The sequence below is a fragment of the Notamacropus eugenii genome, chromosome 6 (genome assembly GCF_028372415.1).
Source record: "Notamacropus eugenii isolate mMacEug1 chromosome 6, mMacEug1.pri_v2, whole genome shotgun sequence".
In the NCBI taxonomy this organism is placed as follows: domain Eukaryota; kingdom Metazoa; phylum Chordata; class Mammalia; order Diprotodontia; family Macropodidae; genus Notamacropus; species Notamacropus eugenii.
Window position 1 is genome coordinate 265018270 of NC_092877.1, and position 26006 is coordinate 265044275.

The following is a 26006-nucleotide window of genomic DNA, read 5'->3' on the forward strand; positions in this document are numbered from 1 at the left end:
TCTGGGTGACTGGGAGGATCATGGTATCTTTGAAAATAATAAGTTCAGAAGACAAAGAGATTTTGGGGAAAAGGATACTGAGTTTGGTTTTGGACATGTTGAGTTTAAGATGTTTGTGGTATGTTCAATTTGAGATATCTAGTAGACAGTTGGAAATATAGGCGTGAAGGTCAAGAGAGAGGTTAAGATTGGAAAAGTAGATTTAAGAATCATCAGTAAAGAGCTGGCCCTTGAATCCAAAGGTCAGAAAAGATGGTGGACCTGTTATATAACAAAAGTGAATGATGACCAATTGTTACCCATGCCATGTCAAATTTTAAAGGAAGACTTGCAGCTTATTTATTGGGTGAAACCCTTGTGGAGGGTTAACAAGAGGTTATGGGCCAAAATCTTACAGGATGAAAAGATATGATTCAGCTGCAGTCTGCAAAACTGGAGAGAAGAGTCACACCAATAAGGTCACAGATACATCAGGAAGTATCAAAGTATTTACAAACTGGAACAAGACTGGCTATTTTTAGAAAAAGGAAATCAGAAATTGGCAGAGTTGAAAGAGCTCTGACTCTGGAGTAAGAGGACCAGGGTTTTCAAATCCCATCTCTGATGCTGATTACTTATGTTACCCTGGGTGAGTACGTTAATTTTCCTGGGCCTCAGTTTCCTCTCATCTCTTAATCTGGGGGATTTGACTAAATGGTGTCTGAGGTTTCTTCTAGCTCTAAATCTGCAATGGAACTCTATCTTGTCTGGATTGGAAGAGCACTGGGAAGTGGCATGTCACTATTGGCCAGAAGCAACGAGAACCAATATTGGGTAGAACCCCAATTGCTGGATGGGTTCATCTATGCCATCTCTATATAGTGCTGATTCTAGTCAAAGCCACAGCACTCCAGGGGCTAAAAAAGTGAGCAGAAGGCTAATGCAAAAAATGAAAATCCCAAGGGTCTTGGCAATTAGGTTGGTTTTACAGTTCCCTTACAAGAATGCTTACAGATCCCTGAAGAGCTTAAATAAAAGCCTCTTAATAATAAGATATTTAGAGGACAGATCAGACCTAAGCATGTGATGTGTCAGAATTATGACACTGACTTCTAGATTATTTACTATTTGAAACTGTTTTTACATTATAAACACTTCGCAGCAAATATCCAAATGATTCACAAGGTCCATTACCTAAAAAAGTTAAGTAAAAATATCTAATAGAAAGACTGACAGTGTGTATCAAACTCCTTTTCTATAGTTTCTCAATTACTAACAGAAAGGAATTTATCCAGCTTAAGCTGTTGACTCAGTATTCTCTTGCTGGCATTTAATAACTTCATAATAAATTCGAACAGCTGGGTAAGCCTTAGAAATGTGTATCACTAAAAGTTATATGAAATGGAGCATTGTCAACTTATGTGGCAAGGCAACTTATTAAAGTTAGGCTCTTCAAATAAATTAAATCATCTGTAAGCGGGGAAGGCTGATTAGGGGAACTCCTGGCCTCTCCCTCCTATTAAACATAGATATATCCAATAGTAATTTGTTAAGGGATCAAAACAATATGTGATTGGTATTCAGTAATTAGGGATACCTTCGAGATGGATTTTTGTCCATGAACATTGCTGGATGATCCATCCCTGTGAAGATGTAGAGATAACAGACCTCTCTCCTTTCTTCCAGTATCTTGATATAGTGGTAGTAGGAAGGAATTTTCTGCTCCTCTCATCTCTCAGAGGAGAAACTAATGGCAACTTACAGCAGAAACATCTGACAGGCTGAATGTGGTTGCCCAGGTAGCCAGAGAAAGAAGACCCTGAATTCCTTGCTGCCCTGCACCTTTCTATTTCTGTTTATGAATGTCTAAAGTCAGAGATATGGGTAGGTTTTCCTAGCTTAAGAGATGACAACAGCTGAGGCAGTGATAGAGCTTATGCAGAAATACATGGCGGACTCAAGACATTTGCTCTTTTCCATGTACCTGGAATTATACTGGGAGTTCTTTTTTTTTTTTAAAGAGGAAACCCTTGGTGGGAACATGATGAGTTAAAGAGATAAAGAACCTTTTTGGGTAGGTCCCAGAGAATGAATTTTGTGAGATCAAATCAGTCACAGGGTTGATGGAAAGAGGAGCTAGATCATAGCTTTCACATTCACTTTACATTTTAAAAGTGCTTTTATTATCAAAAGGCCTCACAGTAATACAAAAGATTTATCATGGTAAGTCTTCACCCTTGGCATAGTAAGCAAATGAATTTTTGGAAGACCCACAACAAAAAAGAAAAAAACAAACCATATATCTCAAATGTCAGAATAAGCAATTGTAATATGTGAATATTGCAATAAGTTTACTTATAGGGATACTTTGATAAAACATAGGGAGGATGTGTTGCTGGAGACAAGTCAAGGTAGAATCTAGGAAGCTGGCTGTTAAAAATCTATCTTGAGTGGCTATTGGCTTTCACTGGGAATGGAGAACATTTTTTATTTTAAAAACACATAGAGGCTAAGAAAACTTAAGAGTAAACGACTGGAACGATATAGGGCAGCTAGGTAACTCAGTAGAGAGTGTTGAGATTGGAGTTAGGAAGCCTTGAGTCCAAATCTGGCCTCAAACTTTACTAGCTGTGTGACCCTAGTCAAGTCATATAACTCTGGTTTGCCTTAATCCACTGGAGAAAGAAATAGCAAAACATTCCAGTATCTTTGCCAAGAAAACCCCATATAAGGTCAAGAAAGAGCTGTGCATGGTTAATGACTGAGCAACAAGACAACATATGGTACTCTAGAGAAAGTCAGTTTTTTAATAGGACTTTATAGATAAAGTGTATTTAATGCCAGAAAATCCAATATTCAGTGTTTCATAAGGACTGATTTTGTGATCAATTCTATTGGTTATAGATATATTCAAACTGAGTTTTACTGTCTTTTTTTTTGTTGTCTTTACATTGTTGTTCTCATTGTGCATCATACTGGAATGAAGCAAAGCACTACACCAAGTGCTGGGGATAGAAATGAAAAGTAGGAGCTCATATTCATTCTAATGGGAGAAATATCACATATGGAAAGTTTTTGCTACAAGTCAGATGGAAAAGTTCTATGATACTTGGGGTGAAGTGGCAAAGCAAATGTTAATATCTCTTTTTTAATGTCACTTCCACTGATAAAACTCCATCAGTTTCTGACAATGAACCATTTGACAGTTGGGGGGGACTTTGGTGACAAGAACTTCTTTTTCTGCATCTTCAGTAGCTATGGCTATAACAAGACATCTGGAGGGTAATAGGTGCATGAAGCAAGAGTGGAGTGAGGCTATCTCCACAGGGGCTGTTTGCCAGGATGATAGCTGAGGGCAATGGGCACAAAGTATTGCTATTTCCAAGGCTCTTGGGTTTTAGGTTCTGAGTTGTGTCCTACAGGACATGAGGGGAGATGGTTTGACTTTTCCTGGTATTCCCAACCTCCTTTCTCTCCCTTAGTGTGCCTTATGTGTGGCAGTTGGTGGGGACAGCTGGCCCCTTCTCCATAGGGGGTGCCTACATTGATGACATCTGCAAAGGCTCTGCTTATCCATTCTGCATCACTTCAGAGAAGTCCTCTGTTGCTTCTCTAAATTCTTCATATTCATCTGACCATAAAATTCATATACCACAGTTTGTTCAGCCATCTCCCCACCACTGGGCACTATTTTATTTTCAGCTTTTTATTATTACATATTATGGTGCCATGACTTTTTATTTTTTACATATGGGTTCTTTTTTTGCTATCATTAATATTCTTAGGGTATAAATTCAGTAATAGGACCTCTAGGTCAAAGAGTATAAACAATTTAGTAACTTTATGCATGTAATTTTTCAGCATAGACTAACTTCCCATAGCCCCTTTAAGAATGATTTTTCCCATTACCGATCATATCTGTGAATTCAATATGTGTAAGCTGGTACCTCAGACTTGTTTTAACTTGCTCTTTTCTGATTATGAGTGGATTTAAACAATTTTTCTGATGATTGTTGATAGTTTATTGTTCCTTCTTTTAGAAACTAATTACTTCACTTTCTACTGAATGGTTCTTAATTTTACTAAACATTTAATTTCTATATTTTAGATGTTACACTAAAACTTTCCCTAATCTGTAGCTTTTTTACTAGCTTTAGCAATATTGATTTTGTTGATGAAATATCTTTTTATGTTAACAAAATAGCCTATTTTATAATCTATGTCTAGTTGTGACTTCTTTGCTGATACAATTTTTTTACGGTATGAGTTTTATATTAAGACCATTTATTCATCTGAAATTTATTTTGATAATGGTATAGCTATTAGTCTAAATTTTTTATCGAAGTGTTTTTTGGTTTTCCTAGCAGTTCTTGTCAAATACAATGCCTTTCCTAGTCATATGCATTCTTGAATTTATTAACCACTAGACTGCTATATGTATTTGCTTTTAGGTCTTTTATAATTTCATAGATTTAACTTTCTATTTTCTGTTTGGCACCAGATAATGATGATAAAATAAAATTATATAATCTGAGATCTGGTAAAGTCAAGTCCTCTTCCTTCTTCCTTTATTCATTATTTTCCTTGATATCTTTAAACTTGCAGTTAAAATTAACAATGAATAGTACTAAAGACAAATTAAATATTGTTTCTGCAAATAATAAATGTCATCAACCAAAATGTTACCTTTCTTTAAGAAAAATATTGTAATATAAGTAGGGTAAATTGTTCCAAAAGTACTCCATGTTGCCACCACAGGCACTGTATATCCAGAATGACTGAGGTCCTAATGTTTATTATGTTATCCTTGAGATATAACATTAGGATTATTACTACAGTAAATTAGTCATGTTTGTTCAAATATCCTTCCTAACACTTAAGTAAGTATATGCTATTCCCTCTCTCTCTCTCTCTCTCTCTCTCTCTCTCTCTCTCTCTCTCTCTCTCTCTATGTATATATATATATATATATATATATATATATATATATATATATACACACACACATATATATATACATATATATGTTAGGAACTAAATGTGGAAATCTCTCTCTATTCAGAGATAAGCTGAGAAGTAAATTCTAAATATATGTAGATGAAATGATAACCAATAGTTTGAGGTTCAAGAGGGAAGGCACTATTTTTTGTTTTAATCTTTGTTTTCCACAGTACTTATTACTGTGCTTTACACAAAGCAGGGGCTTCAGAAACATTTATTGAATTGAATCAGAAACTGATTCAAAGAGATGAAACTTCTTTACAAGAAATGGAATCTATCGGAACCAAAAAGAAACCTGATTGCTGGCATTAAAAAGCAGGAACAGCATTGAATATGGAAGAGAATAAGATTTATCCTGATACAAGTTGCACTCAAGGGAAATTCAGTGGCATATACTTTATCTTCTTTAACAGACAACTGACAAGTATAGAAAACACTAGAAAAGCAAAGCCAAAATATGCAAATTTTTCTATATAAACACATCAGTATTTAATAGAAGGGTATCAGACAAGTAGTTCTACCCTCCAATAGTCTTTAGAAACAAAGAGGTCAGATGTATCAGAAAGAAGAGCAGTTAAATAAATAAATAAATAAATATCCTATAGGATGACCTATAGGCTGAACTGACTAACTAGATAGCATTTCCTAGACTTCTGAAGTAACTCAAGATTGAAACTGGACTTTTGTTCAAAGTGTATAACCTGTCATTGTGAAGAATGACTGAAGGATTCTGAAAGTCTTATTTCCATGCCCAGAAGTAAGCTGATGCAAAACATAATAATGTAAAGGATCACTAGTCCCTTAAACACTTATCAAAATCATTAAAGTTATGTAGGGGACTATGGTATGAGGACAGATTAAAATAATTGAGACTCTGAAAATGAATCATATGAGTCATTATGAGTCTGAAAAGATAGTGTATATATGAGTGAAATTTATAATATGATGAAACAATTAACTGAAATGTTCACTAATCAAATATGAGAATTCTTAAAAAAAGGAATCTACCTATGTGCTAAAGAGAAGTTTTAGGATATTAAAGCATTTTCTGGATTTAAGAAATATATGCATTTATAAAAGGAATATTAAAAAGTGTCTTATGTTGTACCCAAGGTAGCTACCTGCAATGCCGAGTCTTAGCCTTGGTTGTGGTTGCAATTTATGTAAAAATTTTAAGGAAAAAACCCCTCAGCAACTCATAATATTTTGTTATATATAAAAGATATAACTTCTACAAAGAGCAAGATTTTTTGATTCTTCAAATTAAAAAAAAAACAAATAAATTAATTGAAAACTACAGATCCTTTAGAAATACAGGTCAATGACTTTTTATTGAACTATATCTAATTGCTTTTGGAAATGCTACTCTCTCATCTTAATTGCCAGGGAATACTTACTTTCTGCAGTCTGTATTATTATTTCATCAAGTTCTTTTTCTAGTTTTTCATAATTCTCTAGTCTTGCCTGATGATCAGTATTTTGTGCCTGAAGTTCAGAAATGCGTTTCTCAGAAGAGGCTTGAAGACCATAAAATTCTTTAGTTAAAACCTAGTGGTTAAGTAAAAATAAAACAAAGATATAATAAAACAATTGGTTGATATTAAGATAATGGAAAAAAAGGTACAAAATAGGTTTCCCCCCATTTTTTGAATTTAAGTGTAATAAGTCCAATTGTTATAATTTAGTATCAGATGAAATACGAAGAATGTTTTATGTTTTTCACATTTTAAGGTGAATAATTCAAATACCATGATTATGAAGTACCTCTTTACAAAGCTACATAAAAGTGAATTTAATATTTGAAAATAATTTGGTGGTTAGGAATAGTATTTTTTAATTTAAATTCTAAAAGCACTAGAACTATGCAGAAAACAGTTAAGAACCAAAATTAAAATGTAAACCTTAAAAAAGACTTTTGAATAGCCAAAACAAGTTTCAAAATGTCCATACATTAAAATTCATGTAATTTTACCTACTGAAGGATCCCTTAAACCCTACTTGGACCTTATTTATGCTTTATACACAATTTTCATAAGAATGATCACTATATTCCTGGCTCACAACAGTTAGAAACAGCAAGTTAAAAGGGCTGCTAGAAGCAGGAACATTGATAACCCAAAGAAGTGACTGCTGCTAGTCTAAAAGGCAAGGAAAAGACATAAAAAACTAAAAGGCAGTGTTGGAGCTAAAAGTAAAAAATCAAGGATTGAAATCTTGGTATAACTTGATAGGAAACAATTGTTCTTAACACTTTAATAGAAAGCCCCCAAGTATCACTGTACTTTTAGAGTAGTTTAATATTTAAGTATCCCAAGGTCCAGGGATGCTCAAAAATCTGGACTCACACAGACTGGATCTATTTTCTGTTACTGAACCCAAAAGATACATTTCCTCTTGTGCTTAATTGTGCCCCAATCCAGAGCTTACTTGTGGAAAATCACCAAATATTTCTGTATCTAGATTTCCTCAAAGGTGGATAAGAACTAAGATTTAGATGGCACTTTAAGGTCTGCAAAATGCTTTACCAAAAATATCTCATTTTATCCTCACAATTCTGGAGGTAGGTGCTATTATTCCTGCTTTATAGAGGATAACACTGGAACAGAGAGATTAAGTGGACTTGCCCAGGATCACAAGTTAGGAAGTATCCCACACTGGATTGAGTTCATGTCTTCCTGACTCCAGGTCACTGTACCACTTAGCTGCCTGGCTCTTATACAAGTACTCAAGGTAATGAATACACAATGGGTATTGAGAACAGACTTTATTTCACAACCACAAAAATTGTAAAGGTATAAAAAAAGGAATTCAAAGCAAACAGAAAATGTATACAAAGCACAGAATGAACTCACATGAAAACAACAGGAAACAAGAAAAAAGTATATGGCACTCAAAGCACTCACAAAAGCTTGATATAGAAAACACATAGATCACTCACAATAGTTCCCTTTGAAAGGAACTGAAACTTGGGATTAACACAGGGGCAATATTCTGACATCACAGTGAGAACTATATATTCCTTTACTAGATTCGTAATGGCCCTTATGGTTTGGATTCCTACTCCCAGAAGGCAAACACAAGCTGGGGCAGCTGGAAGGGCAACGCTCTTCCTTTCAGACTTCCATCGTCATATGATGTGTTAAGGATGGGATATCACCTACTCTGGTTTCTTGTCTCTGCCCTCCAGCTACAAGGATGGTGTAAACAATTTTCTGAGGCAGATAGCTCAGGAAAGTCTCTAGAGCAGCAGTATAAAACTTAAATCTAAATAGACAACTAAATTATATTGACTCATGAATGGGAACAGATTTAATGAAGACTTCCCAGGAATATGGAGTCTTCTCCCTGGAGTGGAAGAGACCTTAGGCCCAAGTTTCCAATCCTCCAGTCAGGTAATTTCCATATAAGGCTATGTAGTGCATTAGGATCAATGATTGGATATGACACACTAACTCCTCAATACCTAATTTGCATATGTGCATGCAGTCTGCAGTCCTCACACAGGTCCACCTGATTTGCATAAGTTCTCAATGCCCAATTTGCATGAGTCCTCAATGCTTCATTTGCATATATTATCAATGCCTAATTTGCATATAATGATGTGTATTTTCACAGGCTTTGTAACGTCCAGGGAGTGGGAAATTTGAACTGGGTTTCAAAAGGGATTGGTTAGATTTCCCGCCTAGAATGTAAGACCTTGCTTCTCAGTCAATGAGAATACTAGTCAGTGGTGGGAGAGGGACTTCTGCTTCAGGGTCTATATAAATTGCCATTCTGCTTTTGTAAGGCACCTCTGGACTCCAGCTTTACTGGTGAAGGGACCGCCCATTTTCTCGTTTTCTCGGGAGAACCAAATAAAGGAGATTTGCTGTTTTTATTCTGAGACACCTCTGAGCAGTCAATTTAAGCAAGGGGGGGTTCGTGCTTCCCCCCCACACTCAGAAAACCACAAATTAACATTATCTATGTTTTCTCGCATTTTTATTTATTTGGTTAAATAATTTCCTATTACATTTAAATCTGGTTCCAGTTACACTTGGGAAGGGTTGTGGGCTTTGGCCATATTTGACAGTTCTTACTCTTGAAGACCTGAATCCTCAGCTCTCAAACTTAGGGCTACTCTTAAGACAAGTCCAGTGCTGCCCAATAAATTCTCCTTTTTCTATGGCAAAGTGGCTACATTCTGGCATCATGCTACCTTGCATAGCATTCTTTCCTAGTTAGAAGTCTATATTCTGATACTTTACAAGTAAGGAAACAAAAATCCCTTTTTCTCTATACAAAAAGTTGAGGTTCAGAAACACTGTCCACAAACATCCTTTTTGGGATACATGTGAAAGTATACTCCCACTGCTTCCGTGTGCTTCTGCGGGAACTGTATCATAATTGGTTGTTGCAATCTTTTTGAACCAAGAAGGTTCACCATCAGGAACTCTTCTCTAGTGTCAAATAAGCTATGGGTGAACACATAAAACTTCATGTGCTTTTTCTCCAAAGCACTCATTATCAGTTCCTGTGCAGAGACTGCATAGAACATAAGTATTCTCTGTTTTCTGAACAGGAAAAAGGTGAAAAAAGCAAAAAGTTTGAGTATAATCTTTTATAGGTCATCATAGAGGACTGGCACCCCCGCTGAATTTTAGTCACTGCAAAGCCACCAGGCTCCCAGTCATTATAAAACAGTCAAGAGTTACCTTTGTCGTCTTAACAGGGAACCAATGCATGTCCACACTCTAGGCAGGGTTGGGGAACCTGCGTTCTTGAGGCCACATGTGGCCCTCTAGGACCTCAAGTGTAGCCCTCTGACTGAATGCAAACTTCACAGAACAAATCCTCTTATTAATATATTTATTAGTATTATTAATAATTTGTTAACTAACAAATTATTAGTCCCAAAGGTATGTCATCAGATTGATAGAATGGGAACTCAAATAGTCCTACTTATATTTGCTATCAATAACAACTACTGAGTAACCATGAAAAAATGAAGTCCTGCTCAGGATACTTACATTTCAAAAAACAGGGAAGAAAATAATGAATTGTAGAATGATTTTCATTCCAAAAGGTCTGCCTTTCCAAAACTAAAGATAGCTGGTGCTTAAAGGAGCAAACTTCAATTGTCTAGAAAAATCTGCTGATAATGATGACTTGGTTTCTCAGCAAAAGAAGGTATTACTGGACTTATTTCAAACTAAAGATCAGGTAAAATTATTCTATTTTGAATACAATTAAAATGAAATCTTTATAATGAATTTACAATGAAGCTACATTGGTCACCATGGATGTTTCCAAAGTAACAGTGGTTACTGATTTAATTATATTGAATTCTCTATATTGTATACAAAAAGGGCTTAGTTGAAGATCCAAGTATCCTCTCTTGTGAAAATACTTTATTTTATGATTTCTGCAACACAGACTTTGAGGGAGGAAATTAATGCTAAATTTTTTCTAAATTTTAAATCTTGCCATCAAGTAGCAATTACTTTTTCATTATCTGACCCGGACTGCCTCAGTTACCATAACTTAAAAGTGTATATGTGTGGAGGGAGAGGAGGGAGGGGGGGCAGGACAGATAAAGTGCTAGGCTTGGAGTAAGAAAGACTCATCTTTCTGAATTAAAATCTGGCTGCAAGACACTTACTAGCTGTGTGACCCTGGACAAGTCACTTAACCCTGTTTGCTTCAGTTTCCTTATATGTAAAATGAGTTGCAGAAGGAAATGGCAAACCACTCCAGTATCTTTACCAAGAAAACTTCAAATGGGGTCATGAAGAGTTGGACATGACTAGAATGAATGAACAAAAACAAAGAATGTCTATAGTTCATATTATAATTTGCACTTGAATGAACAACCAAGAGTTCACTCACAGGTTTATAGAAACAGATATGATTCACATAAAGATCGCAATATCTTGAATAGATTCTGTAAACATAAAATAAGTTGAGTCTTTGGGAAATGGCAAAGTTCAGGCCCGGAAATGACCACTCCATTTCCAGTCTGAATGAGACAGGGAGATCAGCTCTCAAAATAAATAAATAAGTAAACAACAAACAAACAACTAAATAAATCTGATCAACAACTTTTACTATTTAATTTTGTGCCCAGCTTTTTGTCTCTTTTTGTCCACTTTATGCTGTATCTGGGCATTTGGCATTAGTTAAAAAAAACTTTTTAAAATAATTGGTAGAAAATGGTAATTGCCTGAATTATTTAAAAAAATTTTTTTATTAAATTATTTTATTTGTTTTCAGTGTTCAGTGTTCTACAATCACTTCCATATATCTTAGACTTTTTCCCCTTCCTCTCCTTCTTTCCCCTCTCCTCCCCACTCCCTCCCTGAGATAGCATACAATCCTCTCTTATTTTATCATAAACTTTCCCCTTATTCATAGTGTGACAGGTAAAATTGTCCATGCTCCTCTAATTTCCTTAAGATAACAACTTTTATATTTAAATCATTGATCCATATTTTTAAAATTATTTTACATGTTTTCAGTTTTTTACAATCACTTTCATATATCTTAGATTTTTTTCCCCTCCATACTCCTCTTTTTCCCCTCCTTCCCCACTTCAAGACAGGGTGCAGTCTTATATAGGTTCTACACATACATTCTTATTAAATACATTTTCACCTTAGTCATGTTACATAGAAGAATTAAAATGAATGAGGGAAACCATAAAACAAAACAAAACATACAAAAAAAATATGGACTGCTTCAATCTGTGATCCAATTCCATAGGTTTTTCTCTGGATGTGGAAGGTGTTTTGCCTTAAGAGTTCATTGAGAATTTTTTAAGTCCTTGCACTGCAATGAAGTACTAAGTCTACCAGAAAAATTCCTTACACACTGTGGTTGTTTCTGTGTACAGTGTTCTCCTGGTTCTGCTCCTTTCACTCAGCATCAGTTCATATAAGTCTTTCCAGGCCTCTCTGAAGTGTTCCTGTTCATCATTTCTTACAGCACAACAGTATTCCATTACATTCACATACCACAACTTGTTCAGCCATTCCCCAATTGATGGGCATCCCCTTGATTTCCAGTTTTTGGCCACCACAAAGACAGCTGCTATAAATACTTTTGTACATGTGGGACTCTTTCCCATTTCTATGATCTCTTTGGGATAGAGTTCCAGAAGCGATATTTCTGGGTCAAAGGGTATGCACATTTTTGTAGCCCTTTGGGCATAGTTCCAAATTAATTGCCTGAATTCTTTTTTTATGCCCCAGGCCTCAGGTCTTTCTTATTGTTATTTTCTGAGATCTGTCCAGATCCCAACCTTGGGCTTTCCTCTCTACACCTAACCTCAGCCCGAAACCACACTTCCCCACAAATGCTCTCATTCCCTGTGGTCCCTCCTCCGGCTGCAAACTTTGGCTCTTACTTATGCTCCTAGAACTGAAATCAGGGACTCCTACTCTCCTGTAAGTGCCATCAGGGTCCCAGCCCCTCTGCTACCACATTCACTAGGGCATGTGCTCACTCCTCACCCACAGCCACAGCTTAGGACCATGTCTAGTCAGCATAGCTGTGCCTGACATCCTGCAATAGGGGAGAGTACCTCAGTCTTTCCTTCCTGAGCTTCCAACCCCCACACTTTCTCAAAGTGAAAGCTCCTAAGGCTGATACCTCCCCCTCCCAGATCCAGGTACTTGACTTGTTGTTTGTTGTTTCAGCAGAGTCAGCCTGGAGGTGACTTCAGTGTGCCAAACCTCTGCCGTTGGAGATCCAGTCTTTTCTGAGGTCCTCTCAAGTTGTCTTAGGAGGAATATTACTTTACCCCCAACCTTTTTTTCACACTTTACATTCACTTTGAAGCGATATTCTGTCTCATTTTTGAGGAAATTCTGAAGAGTTGAGAATTTTCTGACCTGTTCCACCATCTCCTTAGAATCCTCCACCAGGAGTTGATATTCAAAGTATTTCAAAAGAGAAAATTGCAAAAATATTTAAAATACAAATACATATGGTATTTTGACCAAAATAAGTGATACAGAAAACATTAGGCTCTATTGACCAATATCACTTAGTTCTCCTTTTTTATAAAATCTGGTTAATAATAGTCTGTGTAAATATCAAGGCCATTCTTCATGAAAACATGAGAAGGATAAGTAGGCTTTCACAAATGACTTTCTACTACAGACTACATCTTCAGAATCATACAGCTAACTGGTACAGAGAATTTTAGATCCTATTTTATCAATCATTCGCTATTCTTTCTAAGCACTGAATTTGGTAGAACAAAATATAACCAAAATATAACTTTCCACAGATAAGATGTTTTACACATACATTAAAAATTATATAAGATTCTGTGAAGGATATGATCACAAAGATAACTTTGTTCAGTGATACAGTGAATATACAAAACAGAAAAGATATATAATTTTTAAATATGCATGTGACCATCATGCATAGGATGTCTATGCAGTCCAAAAATAAATATTCTGTATGGATGCTGAGGTTCTTCTAATGCTTCTATTTACAGATTATATTAATTACATAGAGGCCTAGAACACAAGAAGGTCCCTTTAATGTAATCCAGACTCTTTCAAAAGAACTCAGCCTTACCATCTAATTGGATGATAGTTATAACCGTGAAACTCTTCTCCCTACACACATACACATAGGAACGATGGGGTCTTAGAAAACATATTGGTATAGGGTGTGTACAATACCTCACCTACTTGTTCCAAAAGACTGATATTGACTTGTTAATTCATCACAGAACAGAAATTTTTATTTTTATCTCCCAGTTTTTTTCAAAACAGGAATATGCTTTTTTAAACGTATATTTTATTTCATTAAATATTTTCCAGTTATATGTTTTTAAAAACCTCTTAACATTCTTTTTCTTTAAGATGTTGAGTTTCAAGTTCTCTTCCTCCCACCCCTCCCCTTCCCCTTGAGAAGTCAAACAATGTTGTATCAGTTATATATGGGAAATCATGCAAAACATATCTCCAGAGTAGCCATATTGCAAAAGAAAACAAAGTAAAAATCAAGAGAGATAAAGTTAAAAAGTATGTTTCAGTCTGCACCTTTATCAGTTGTCCTTGAAGGTGGATAGCATTTTTCATCATGAAACCTTTGAAATTCTCATGATCAGAGCAGCTAAGTCTTTCATACTCACAATATTGTTTATCATACTCACAATATTGTTATTAATCTGTATATTCTCATTCTACTCACTTCATTCTGCATAAATTCATATGTCTTTTTAAGTATTTCTGAAACTATCCTGCTTATCATTTCTTATAGGGAATGTGATTTCTACAGGGAATGTGACTTCTAACAATATTCATCCAGTAAAACAAAATTCTACTGCAACAAAACAATCTGAACTCCTATGGAATTCTTCATGGTAGAATTTTGTTAAGAATTCAGGCAGTTGGGGCAGAGCCAAGATGGAGGAGTGGAAAGACACACCTACTCTAGTTCTACCCCCACAGTTCATAAAATATCTGTAAAAAATGACTCTAAACAAATTCTAGAGCAGCAGAAGCCACAAAATAACAGAGTGAAAGAGATTTCCAACCCAAGGCAGCCTGGAAGGCTGACAGAAAAGGTATGTTGCAAGGGGTCACAGAGCGCAGTCCACAGACCCCAACCCAGCCTTGGCCATGTGGCAGGAATAAGACCATGGCAAGCCTTGGGGGCAGAATCCCCTGTAGCAGCTATGGTTCCCAGATCCCTCAACCCATAAACACCAAAGACAGCTTCAAAGGTCAGTGAGAATACTTTCTCACCTGGGTGAGAAGAGAGCAGGGTCCTCCCCTAACCACAGCCCCAGGCGTCAACAGCAGCAGCAGTGTCCATTTTTGGACCCCTCGACCTAAAGACCCTGGGGGAATTGAGCTGCTGATCTGGATCTCAGCACTGAGTGGCAGTCCTGGGGTGAGGAAGAGTGCTGGTGTGGTGAAGTTGGTGGAGGGCCTGGAAAGAGAATTCGACTTGCAGATGCTGGGCAGAACAGCTATGGAAGCTCCCAGATCAGAGCACAGGCCAGGAGAGGAGTAAACTCCTCTCCCTTGATTGTGTCACTTTGGAGGAACTGAGAACTTATAGGTCCCCAGAATATACCCTCCTCTTGACAAAGGACCCAAAAGTCAAGTAACTGGTTGGGAAAATGCCCCAAAACAGGAAAAAAATAAGACTTGTTCTTGGTGAACAGGTATTTTCTGCCATCTTTTTGGATGAGGAAGAACAATACTTACCATCAGGGGAAGACATAAAAGTCCAGGTTTCTGAATCCCAAACATCCAAAATAAATATGCAATGGTCTCAGGCCATGGAAGAGCTCAAAAAGGATTTTGAAAATCAAGTAAGAGAGGTGGAGGAAAAATTGGGAAGAGAAATGAGAGCAATACAAGAAAATCATGAAAAGCGAGTCAAGAGCTTGCTAAAGGAGACCCCAAACAATGCTAAAGAAAATAACACCTTTAAAAATAAACTAACTTAAATGGCAAAAGAGGCCCAAAAAGCCAATGAAGAAAAGAATGCTTTAAAAAAGTAGAATTAGTCACATGGAAAAGGAGGTTCAAAAGCTCATTGAAGAAAATAGTTCTTTAAAAATTAGAATGGAGCAGATGGAATTTAATGACTTTATGAGAAACCAAGAAATTAAAAAAAAAAACCAAAAAAATGAAAAAATAGAAGACAATTTGAAATATGTCACTGGAAAAACAACTCACCTGGAAAACAGATTCAGTAGAGACAATTTAAAAATTATGGGACTACCTTAAAGCCATAATCAAAAAAAGAGCCTAGACATAATCTTTCATGAAATTATCAAGGAAAACTTCCCTGATATTCTAGAACCAGAGGGCAAAATAAATATTGAAAGAATCCACCGATCACCTCCTGAAAGAGACCTGAAAAGAAAAACTCCTAGGATATTGTAGCCAAGTTCCACAGTTCTCAGACCAAGGAGAAAATACTGCAAGCAGCTAGAAAGAAACAATTCTAGTATTGTGGAAATACAGTTGGGATAACACAAGATCTAGCAGCTTCTATATTAAAGGATCAAAGGGTTTGGAATATGATATTCTAGAAGTCAAAGGAACTAGGATTAAAACCAAGAATAACCTACTGAACAAAAATGAGTATAATACTTCAGGGGAAAAAGTGATCATTCAATGAAATAGAGGACTTTCAAGCATTCTTGATGCAAAGACCAGAGCTGAATAGAAAATATGACTTTCAAACACAAGAATTAAGAGAAGCATGAAAAGGTAAACAGGAAAGAGAAATCATAAAGGACTTATTAAAGCTGAATTGTTTACATTCTTACATGGAAAGATAATATTGTAACTCTTGAAACTTTTCTCAGTATTTGGGTAGTTGAAGGGATTATATATGTATATACACATATATACACAGGCACAGAGTGAGCTGAATAGGAAAGGGATGATATCTAAAAAAAAAATTAAGGGCTGAGAGAGGAATATATTGGGAGGAGAAAGGGAGAAATAGAATGGGGCAAATTATCTCTCATAAAAGAGGCAAGAAAAAGCTTTTTCAATGGAGGGGAAAAAGAGGAAGATGAGAGGGAAAAAGTGAAGCTTACTCTCATCACATTTGTCTTAAGGAGGAAACAACATGCATACTCAATTTGGTATGAAAATCTATCTTACACTACAGGAAAGTAGGGGAGAAGAGGATAAGTGGGGTGGGGGGATGACAGAAGGGAGGGAAAATGGGAGGATGGAGTAATAAGAAGTAATCACTTGAGGGGAGGGACAGAGTCTAAAGAGAGAATAGAATAAATAGGCAGAATAGAATGGAGGGAAATATAATTAGTCTTTCACAACATGACTATTATGGAAATCTTCAGCAAAACTCACATATATAACCTATATTGAATTGCTTGCCTGCTCAGTTGGGATGGGTGGGGCGAGAGGAAAGGAGAAAAGTTGGAATTCAGAGTTTAAGGAATGAATGTTGAGTATTATTTTTACATGCAACTGGGAAATAAGAAATACAGGTGATGGGGTATAGAAATCTATTTTGTCCTACAAGAAAAGAGAGAAGATGGGGATAAGGGAAGGGAGAGGTATGATAGAAGGGAGAGCAAACTGGGGGAAAGGGTAATCAGAATACACAGTGTTTTGGGGTGGGGGAGGGGAGAGATGGAAATAAAATTTGGAACTCAAAATCTTCTGGAAATGAATGTTGACAACTAAAAATAAATAAATGAATGAATAAATAAATAATGAAATAAAATAAAATGTATAAGCAAAAGAGAAAGAATCTGATCACAGACATTTATAGGGATAGAGAAGGTTATTAGTTCATATTCAGAGGAAGACAGTGAAGTAAAAAAAACCTACTACTATTCCAAAGAGAAATGTCAAATGGTCACAAGCCCAAAAAGAATTCCTGGAAGACTTTATTTTTTTAAAATTTTATTTTATTATTATTATTATTTTTTATTTTGTAATGTTTAACAATCACTGCCATACAATTGCGATTTTATCCCTCCCCACCTACTCCCCACTACCCCCCTCCCTCCCCACGACTGCATACAATTCTGTATAGATTCTACATATACTTTCCTATTGAGTATATTTTCACTATAGTCATGCTATGTAGTCAGACTAAGATAAATGAAAGAAATCGTATAACAAATCAGAACATGATACACAAACACATACTCATACACAAACATGATCTGCTACAATATGTGAGTGACTTCCGTATTTCTCTCTCTGAGTGTGGCAGGCATTTTGCCTTGAGAACCTCCATTGGGATTTTTTTTTTTTTTGGTAAGAAGTTCTTGTGTTATTACAAAAATCTAAGTCTACCAGAAAAAACTCTCACACACTGTGGTTGTTGCTGTGCACACAGTTCTCCTGGTTCTGCTCCTTTCACTCAGCATCAGATCATATAAGTCCTTCCAGGCCTCTCTGAAGTCTTCTTGTTCATCATTTCTTATGGCACAATAGTACTTCATTACATTCATATGCCATAATTTATTCAGTCATTCCCCAACTGATGGACATCCCCTTGACTTCCAGTTTTTGGCAACTACAAAGAGTGCTGCTATAAATATTTTTGTACATGTGGGACCCTTTCCCATTTTTATGATCTCTTGGGGATAGAGTTCCAGAAGCAATATTGCTGGGTCAAAGGGTATGCACATTTTTGTAGCCCTTTGGGCATAGTTCCAAATTGCTCTCCAGAATGGCTGGATCAGCTCACAGCTCCACCAACAATGAATTAGTGTTCCAACTCTCCCACATCCTCTCCAGCATTTATCATTTTCTTGTTCTGTCATGTTTGCCAATCTTATAGGTGTGATGTGCTACCTCAGAGTTGTTTTGATTTGCATCTCTCTAATCAGTCGTGATTTAGAGCATTTTTTCATATGATTATAGATATCTTTAATTTCTTCCTCTGAAAACTGCCTGTTCATATCCTTTGACCATTTATCAACTGGGGAATGACTTGTATGGTTATACATTTGAGTCAGTTCTCTATGTATTCTAGAAATGAGGCCTTTATCCCCGAGCTTAGCTGTAAAAATTCTTTCCCAATTTACTACATCCCTCCGGATTTTGGTTGCATTGGGTTTGGTTGTGTAAAAACTTCTCAGTTTAATGTAATCAAAATTATCCACCTTGCATTTCATAATGCTTTCTATCTCTTCTTTAGTAAAAAATTCTTCCCTTCTCCATAAATCTGATAAATACACTATTCCTTGCTTCTCCAGTTTATTCATGGTATCAATCTTTATACCTAAATCATGTACCCATTTGGACTTTACTCTTGTGTATGGTGTCAGGCATGGGTCTATGCCTAATTTCTGCCACACTGTTATCCAGTTTTCCCAGCAATTTTTGTTGAACGGTGAGTTCTTATCCCAGAAGCTGGTGTCGGAAGACTTTAAAAAGGACTTCAAAAATGAAATAAGAGAGAATGAGGAAAAAATAGAAAAAAAAATAAGATCAATCCAAGAAAATCATGAAAATTATGAAAAGAGTTGACCAATTTGAGAAAGAGACTCATGAAATTAAGGAACAAAAGAACTCCTTGAAAACTAGAAATGGGCAAGGGGAGGCAAATGACTTAATAAGACACAAATAAGTAATGGATGAAATCATAAGAATGAAAAAAATAGAAGAGAATGTGAAGCATCTCATTAGAAAAACAGCTGATCTGGAGAATAGATAGAGGAGAAACAATATAAGAATTGTTGGACTACCTGAAAGTTACGATTTAAAAAAAGACTCTTGATACAATATTACCAGAAATTGTTAAGGAAAATTGCCCTAAAGTTCGAGAACAAGAGGATAAAGTAGAAATAGAAAAAAACCCCACCTCTCACCACCTGAAAGAGATCCCAGGATGAAAACTTACAGGAATATTATAGCCAAGTTTCAAAGCTCCCAGGTTAAGGAAAAAATACTATAAGCAACAAAAAAATAAACAATATTTAAATATTGTGGAGCCAATCAAGATTATACAAAATGTAGCAGCTTCCACACTAAAAGACTATAGGTCTTGGAACATTATATTTCAAAGAGCAAAAAAACTGGGGTTGTGATAAAAAATTACTTACCCATCCCCAATTGATAAATGGTCAAAGGATACGAACAGGCAATTTTCAGAGGAAGAAATTAAAGATATCTATAATCATATGAAAAAATGCTCTAAATCATTACTGATTAGAGAGATGCAAATCAAAACAACTCTGAGGTACCACATCACACCTATAAGATTGGCAAACATGACAGAACAGGTAAATGATAAATGTTGGAGAGGATGTGGGAGAGTTGGAACACTAATTTACTGTTGGTGGAGCTACGAACTCATCCAACCATTCTGGAGAACAATTTGGAACTATGCCCAAAGGGCTACAAAAATGTGCATACCCTTTGACCCAGCAATATCACTACTAGGACAGTATCCCCAAGAGATCATAAAAATGGGAAAGGGTCCCACATGTACAAAAATATTTATAGCAACACTCTCTGTAGTTGTCAAAAACTGGAAATCAAGGGGATGCCCATCAGTTGGGGAATGGCTGAATAAATTATGGTATATGAATGTAATGGAGTACCATTGCGCCATAAGAAATGATCAACAAGAAGACTTCAGGGAAGCCTGGAAGGACTCATATGATCTGATGCTGAGTGAAAGGAGCAGAACCAGGAGAACTTTGTGCACAGCAACGACCACAGTGTGCAAGAGTTTTTTCTGGTAGACTTGGAACTTTGTAATAACGCAAGAACTTAAAAAAACAAAACAAAACAAAAATTTCCAATGGTTTTCTAAGGCAAAATGCCTTCCACACGCAGAGAAAGAACTATGGAATTCATTCACAGAATGTAGCAGATCATGTTTATGTATGTGTGTGTGTGTATGTGTGTGTGTGTATATTATGTTTTGATTTGTTATGTGATTTCTACCATTTATTTTAGTTCATCTACACAGCATGACTATAGTGAAAATGTATTCAATAGGAAAGTATATGTAGATCCTATATAGAACTGTATGCCATCTTGGGGAAGGAGGGTGGTGGTGGCAGATAGGTGTGTGTGGGGGTAAAAAATCTAAGTTTTATGGTAGTGATTGTAGAACATGAAAAAAAAATAAAAAAAACACAAACTGATGAAAAGTGAAGTGAGCAGAATCAGGGAGAACATTGTACACAGCAATAGCAATATTGTATGTTAATCAATTGTGAATGACTTAGCTGTTCTCAACAACACAGTGATTCAAGAAAAAAAATTACTTACCCAGAAAAGTGCAATATAATTCTGAATGAAAAAAAAAAGAACATTTAACAAACTAAAGGACTTTCAGGTATTTGTGACGAAAAGAACAGAATTCAATGGAAAATTTGACGTATAAGATCCAGGAGAAATATAAGGTAAACATTAAAGTCCAATCATAAGCGATTCAATAATGTCAAACTGTTTACTTTTTTATATATGAAAATGTTATCAGTATTCTTAAGACTGTCATTATTACTTGTGCAGTCTGGAAGAAAGGTTGGGACTTAGCTGAGTATAATGGTGTGATTCTAAAAAAGAAAACTGGGTAAGAAGAGGTAAAAAGGACTAATTATCTCATACAAATGAGGGGTGAAAGGAAGAACTGATACAAAGGAAACAGGTGGAGGTAGAAGGGTGGTAGACTATAATAGTGCGGGACTTCTCACAGAACTAGATAAATCTAATCAAAAGAAGTGAAGGAAATGAATATAATTTTAGATAAGCTGGAGATGATAGATATCTGGAAAGAACTGAACAAGAATAGAAAGAAATATCCCTTTTTCTCAGCAGTTCATGGTACTTTTACAAAGATTGACCATATGTTAGTATGTAAAAATAGTTTAGTTAAAAGCAGAACTATTAAAAGTATCTTTTCCAGACCATAATACAATAAAATTATATTTAATAAAGGACCATGGAAACATAGAATAAAAACTAATTGAAGACTAAACTTTAATATTAAAGAATGAGTGGATTAAAGAAAAAATAATAGAACAAAATCAATAGTTTCATTACAGAATGACAATGAGATAATATATCAAAACTTATGGGATACAGAAAAAGCAGTAACCAGAAGCAAAATTTATATCTCTAAATGCTTACATCAGTAAAATAAAGAGCAGACCAATGAATTTTGTTTGTAGTTAAAAATTAGAAAAAAGAACAAACTAAAAACCCCAATTAAACACTAAATTGGAAGTCTTAAAAATTAAAGGTGAGATTAATAAAATTGAGTGTAAGGAAACCATTGAATTAACAAATAAAACTAGGAGTTGGTGTTATGAACAATGAATAAAATACATGAACCAATGGTTAATATGATTTAAAAAAAATCACTGGTATTAAAAATAAAAGAGTGAATATAAGGAGTTATTTTGCCCAATTACATGCCAATAAATTTAACAATTAAGTTAAATGGAAGAATATTTATAAAAATGTAAACTACCAAGATTAAAAGAAAAGGAAACAGAATATCTAAAAATAGACTATTTTAGAAAAATAAACAGTCATAAATGAACTTCCTAAGAAAAAGGTACCAAGACTAGATGAATAGAAAAGTGAATTCTATCAAACATTTAAAGACAAACTAATTTCAACATTAAATAAACTATTTGGAAGAAGGGGTCCTACCAAATTCCTTTTATGAAACAAATGTGATATTGATACCTAAACCAGGAAGAGTAAAAACAGAGAAAGAAAATTATAGACCAATTTCATTAATGAATATGGATCCAAAAATCTTAAATCTTAAATAAGATTATAGTTGGGAGATTAAAACAATATATTACAAAGTTTGCACATGGGATTTATATAAGGAATGCAAGGCTGGTTTAACATAAGGAAAATTATTAACATAATTGAGTATAACAATAACAAAAGTAATAAAAATCATATAATTACATCAATAGATGCCAAAAATGCTTTTGATAAAGTACAAAACTTATTTCTATTTAAAATACTTCCAAGTACAGGTATAAATGGGGTTTTTCCTTAAACTGACAAGAAGCATTTATCTAAACCATCAGAAAGTGTATAGGGATAAGCTAGAAGCCTTCCCAGTAAGATCAAGTGTGGAACAACAATGTCCATGTTACCAATATTATTCAATACTGTACTGGAAATCCTAGCAATATCAATAAGAGAAGAAAAAAAATGGAAGGAATCAGAATGGGCAATGAGGTAATAAAACCCAACTTTTTGCAGATGATATGATGATATACTTGGAAAATCCTGAAGACTCAAATAAACAGTTGAAAGAATAATAAATAATTTTAGTAAAGTAGCAGGATATAAAGTAAACCCACATAAATAATCAGCATTCCTATTTGTCACCAACCCTGCAAGAAGAGATAGTAACAGAAATTCCACTTAAAATAACTCTACACAGTATAAAATAAATGAGAATACGTACACCTGCTAAAACAAATGTAGGAACTACATGAGCAAAATTATTTAAAAAAAAAACAACCCAACAATTTTTATACAAATAAAATCAGATTTACATTATTGGAGAAATATGAATTGTTCACGAGTAGGCAGAGCCAATATAATAAAAATGAAAATTTATCTAATCTACATATTCAATGCCATATCAATTAAATTAACAAAAAATTATTTTACTGTTAGAAAATATAATAACAAAATTCATTTGGAAGAACAAAAGGTCAAATATTAAAGGAATTAATGGAAAAAAAAGGAAAGTAAGGAGATTTAGCAGTACCAGATTTTTAACTATATTGTAAGGCAGTAATTAGCAAAAGTAGCTGGTACTGGATAAGAAACAGAAAGGCAGATTAGTGGAACAGAGGAGATGTACAATTTATAGCAGCAAATGATTATAGTAAACTCATGTTTGACAAGCATAAAGACTTAAATTTTTGGCAGAAGAATTCATTATTTGGTAAAAAGAGTTGGAAAAGCTGGAAAAAAAGTCTGGCAGAAATTGAGCATAAGTCAATATCTGACCTCATTGATGCATGCCTATGAAACCTGAACAGTCTACCAGTGCCATGCCAGGAAACTGAATCGCTTCCATTTGAATTGTCTTTGGAAGATTCTAAAGATCATTTGACAGGAAAAGGTATCACACACTGAGGTCCCTACTTGAATTAAACTGCCAAGCATTCAAACTCTGCTGCAGAGAGCGCAAGTCTGATGGGCTGGCCATGTTGTTTGAATGCAAAAGTATGCCTGCCAAAAAGACTGTTTTATGGAGAACTCACACAGGGCAAGTGTTCACATGGTGGTCAGAAGAAGCGATACAAGGACATTCTCAAGGTCTCTCTTAAAAACTTTGGAATTGGTTGTGTGACATGGGGGACAGGACTGCTCAGTATGGCACGCCCACATCAGAGAAGGTCCTATGCTCTATGAGCAACACAGAATTGAAACAGAACAAAGGAAAAGCAGGATGCACAAATTTAGAGTATCCACCTCAAATGTTAACAGACTATTTGTGCCTGACTTGTGGTAGAGCATTCTGAGCTTGCACTGGTCTGATCAGCCACGGTTGAACACATTGAAACTTGACTTTAGCATAGTGATGTCATTTTGGTCCTCTTTGAGAACGAAGGACAACAACCAATACCATTTAGTAAGATAAGGTCAAAATGTATACATGACTTAGATATAAAAGAAGCTATTACAAGACAATTTGAAGAACATGGAACACATTATTAGTAAGACATGGATAGGCAAGCAATTTATGAATAAAAAAGACAGAGAGCATTGTGAAGTAAAAATGGATAAATTTGATTACATTAAATTAAAAAGTTTTTGTACAAGTAAAAGCAATGTAGCCAAGATCAGAAGAAAAGCAGACAATTTGGGGAAAAAATTTATAGACAGTTTCTCAGATAAAGGTCTCATATTTTGACTATATAAAGAAATCTGTCAAATCTATAAGAATATGAGTCATTCTCCAACTGATACATGATCAAAGGATGTGAACAAGCAGTTTTCTGATGAAGAAATCAAAACAATTTATAGACATGAGAAAATGCTCTAAATCACTACTGATTAGAGAAATGCAAATCAAAACAATCTCAAGATATCATTTTACACCTATCAATTGAATAAAATGATAGAAGGGGCAAGTGAAAAATGTTGGAGAGGATATGAAAAACTTGGGACACATTCACTGCCAGTAGAACTGTGAACTGGTCCAACCATTTTAGAGAGAAATTTGGAATTATGCCCAAGAAGCTATTAAACTGACTACTATACCCTTTGATCCAGCTATACTGCTATTAGGTATGTTTCCCAAGATGACTAGGGAAAAAAGAAAAGAACCTATCTATTCTAAAATACTGATAGTAGCTCTCTTTGTGGTGGCAAAGAACTGGAAATTGTAGGGATACCCATCATGGGGAATAGCTAAACAAGTTGCGGTATATGATCTGATGGAATACTACTGTGCTATAAAAAATAATAAACTCAATAATTTTAGAAAAACATGGAACAACTTGTTTGAAATAAAGAAGAGCAAAATGAGAACAAGAGAACACTGAATACAGTAATAGCAATACTATCTGAAGAACAATTCTGAGTGATCAAGTCATTTTGACTATTGTAAATACCCAAATTAACTACAAAGAATCTATGAAGGAAGATGCTATCTGTATCCAGAGAAAGAAATGATAAATAGAATTACATGTATTATGGATTTACATGCATACATATCTGTGTCAGCCATCTCTAAGGGGGTAAGGGGGTTTGGAAAAAAAGAAAGCTATATAATTTTATTAAATATTTAAAAGGAAAAACCAAGTTTTACATAATGGATTTGCAGTTTCATATGCAATCCTCTTTTTTTTCTATTCTACTTTGTTATGGAAATGCTTTTATTTCCTAAATTCAGAATTTAAAAAACAACAACTTTTGTGTGCCTTTAGAATCAGGTCACCTACAATAAGCATGCCCCCAACCCTCCCTGCTCTCCTCCAGTTTGTATGTGTAGGTCCAGTTGACTTAATATCTTCTTAAGAACCCAGGGCCATTTACTGAAGTTATATTCCTAGTGTGATTGCTTTTCCTATTGTCCCTGACAATAATACAATACTATAATAAAAAAAAGTATATCAATTCTGCTTTCTCAGTCTAACATAGCTTAGATAGATCTCTTGCCAAGATCTCTCTGAAGGCTTTTCTCTTCAACTTCTTTTCAAAGAAAATATTACTAAAAATCTTTTAAATTTTCATATCTTTGTTTTTACATCAACTTCATTTAAAAACATAACCTTTTCTTTTGTATCAAATATAAAACAGAAAAAGTTCAGCAAAACCAACCAACCTATCAACCAAGTCTGAGCAATATGTGCAATAGTCTTCTACCTTTGCAAAGAGAGACGTATTTTCTCATCTCTTACTCAGGGTCCATTTTGGTCATTAAAATTACATAGTATATGGTTTTTGTTGTTCTTTCATTTGTTACAGTCGTTGTTCATTGTTTTTCTGCTTTTGTTTACTCCATTTTGTATCAGTTCATTTACCTAAGTTGCCTGATACTTTTTTTCCACATCCATT

General features: G+C 35.0%; 1 protein-coding gene across 3 annotated transcripts in view; it reads right to left on the reverse strand.

Annotated features, from left to right (window-relative positions):
* The window catches only part of PIBF1 (progesterone immunomodulatory binding factor 1), a 331775-nt gene that overhangs the window by 146252 nt on the left and 159517 nt on the right, over positions 1 to 26006 (reverse strand). For all 3 annotated transcript variants that reach the window (XM_072622310.1, XM_072622312.1, XM_072622311.1), the window contains exon 12: positions 6378 to 6528. In XM_072622310.1, coding sequence (XP_072478411.1) covers positions 6378 to 6528 — 151 coding nt within the window. The remainder of the gene's footprint in view (positions 1 to 6377; positions 6529 to 26006) is intronic.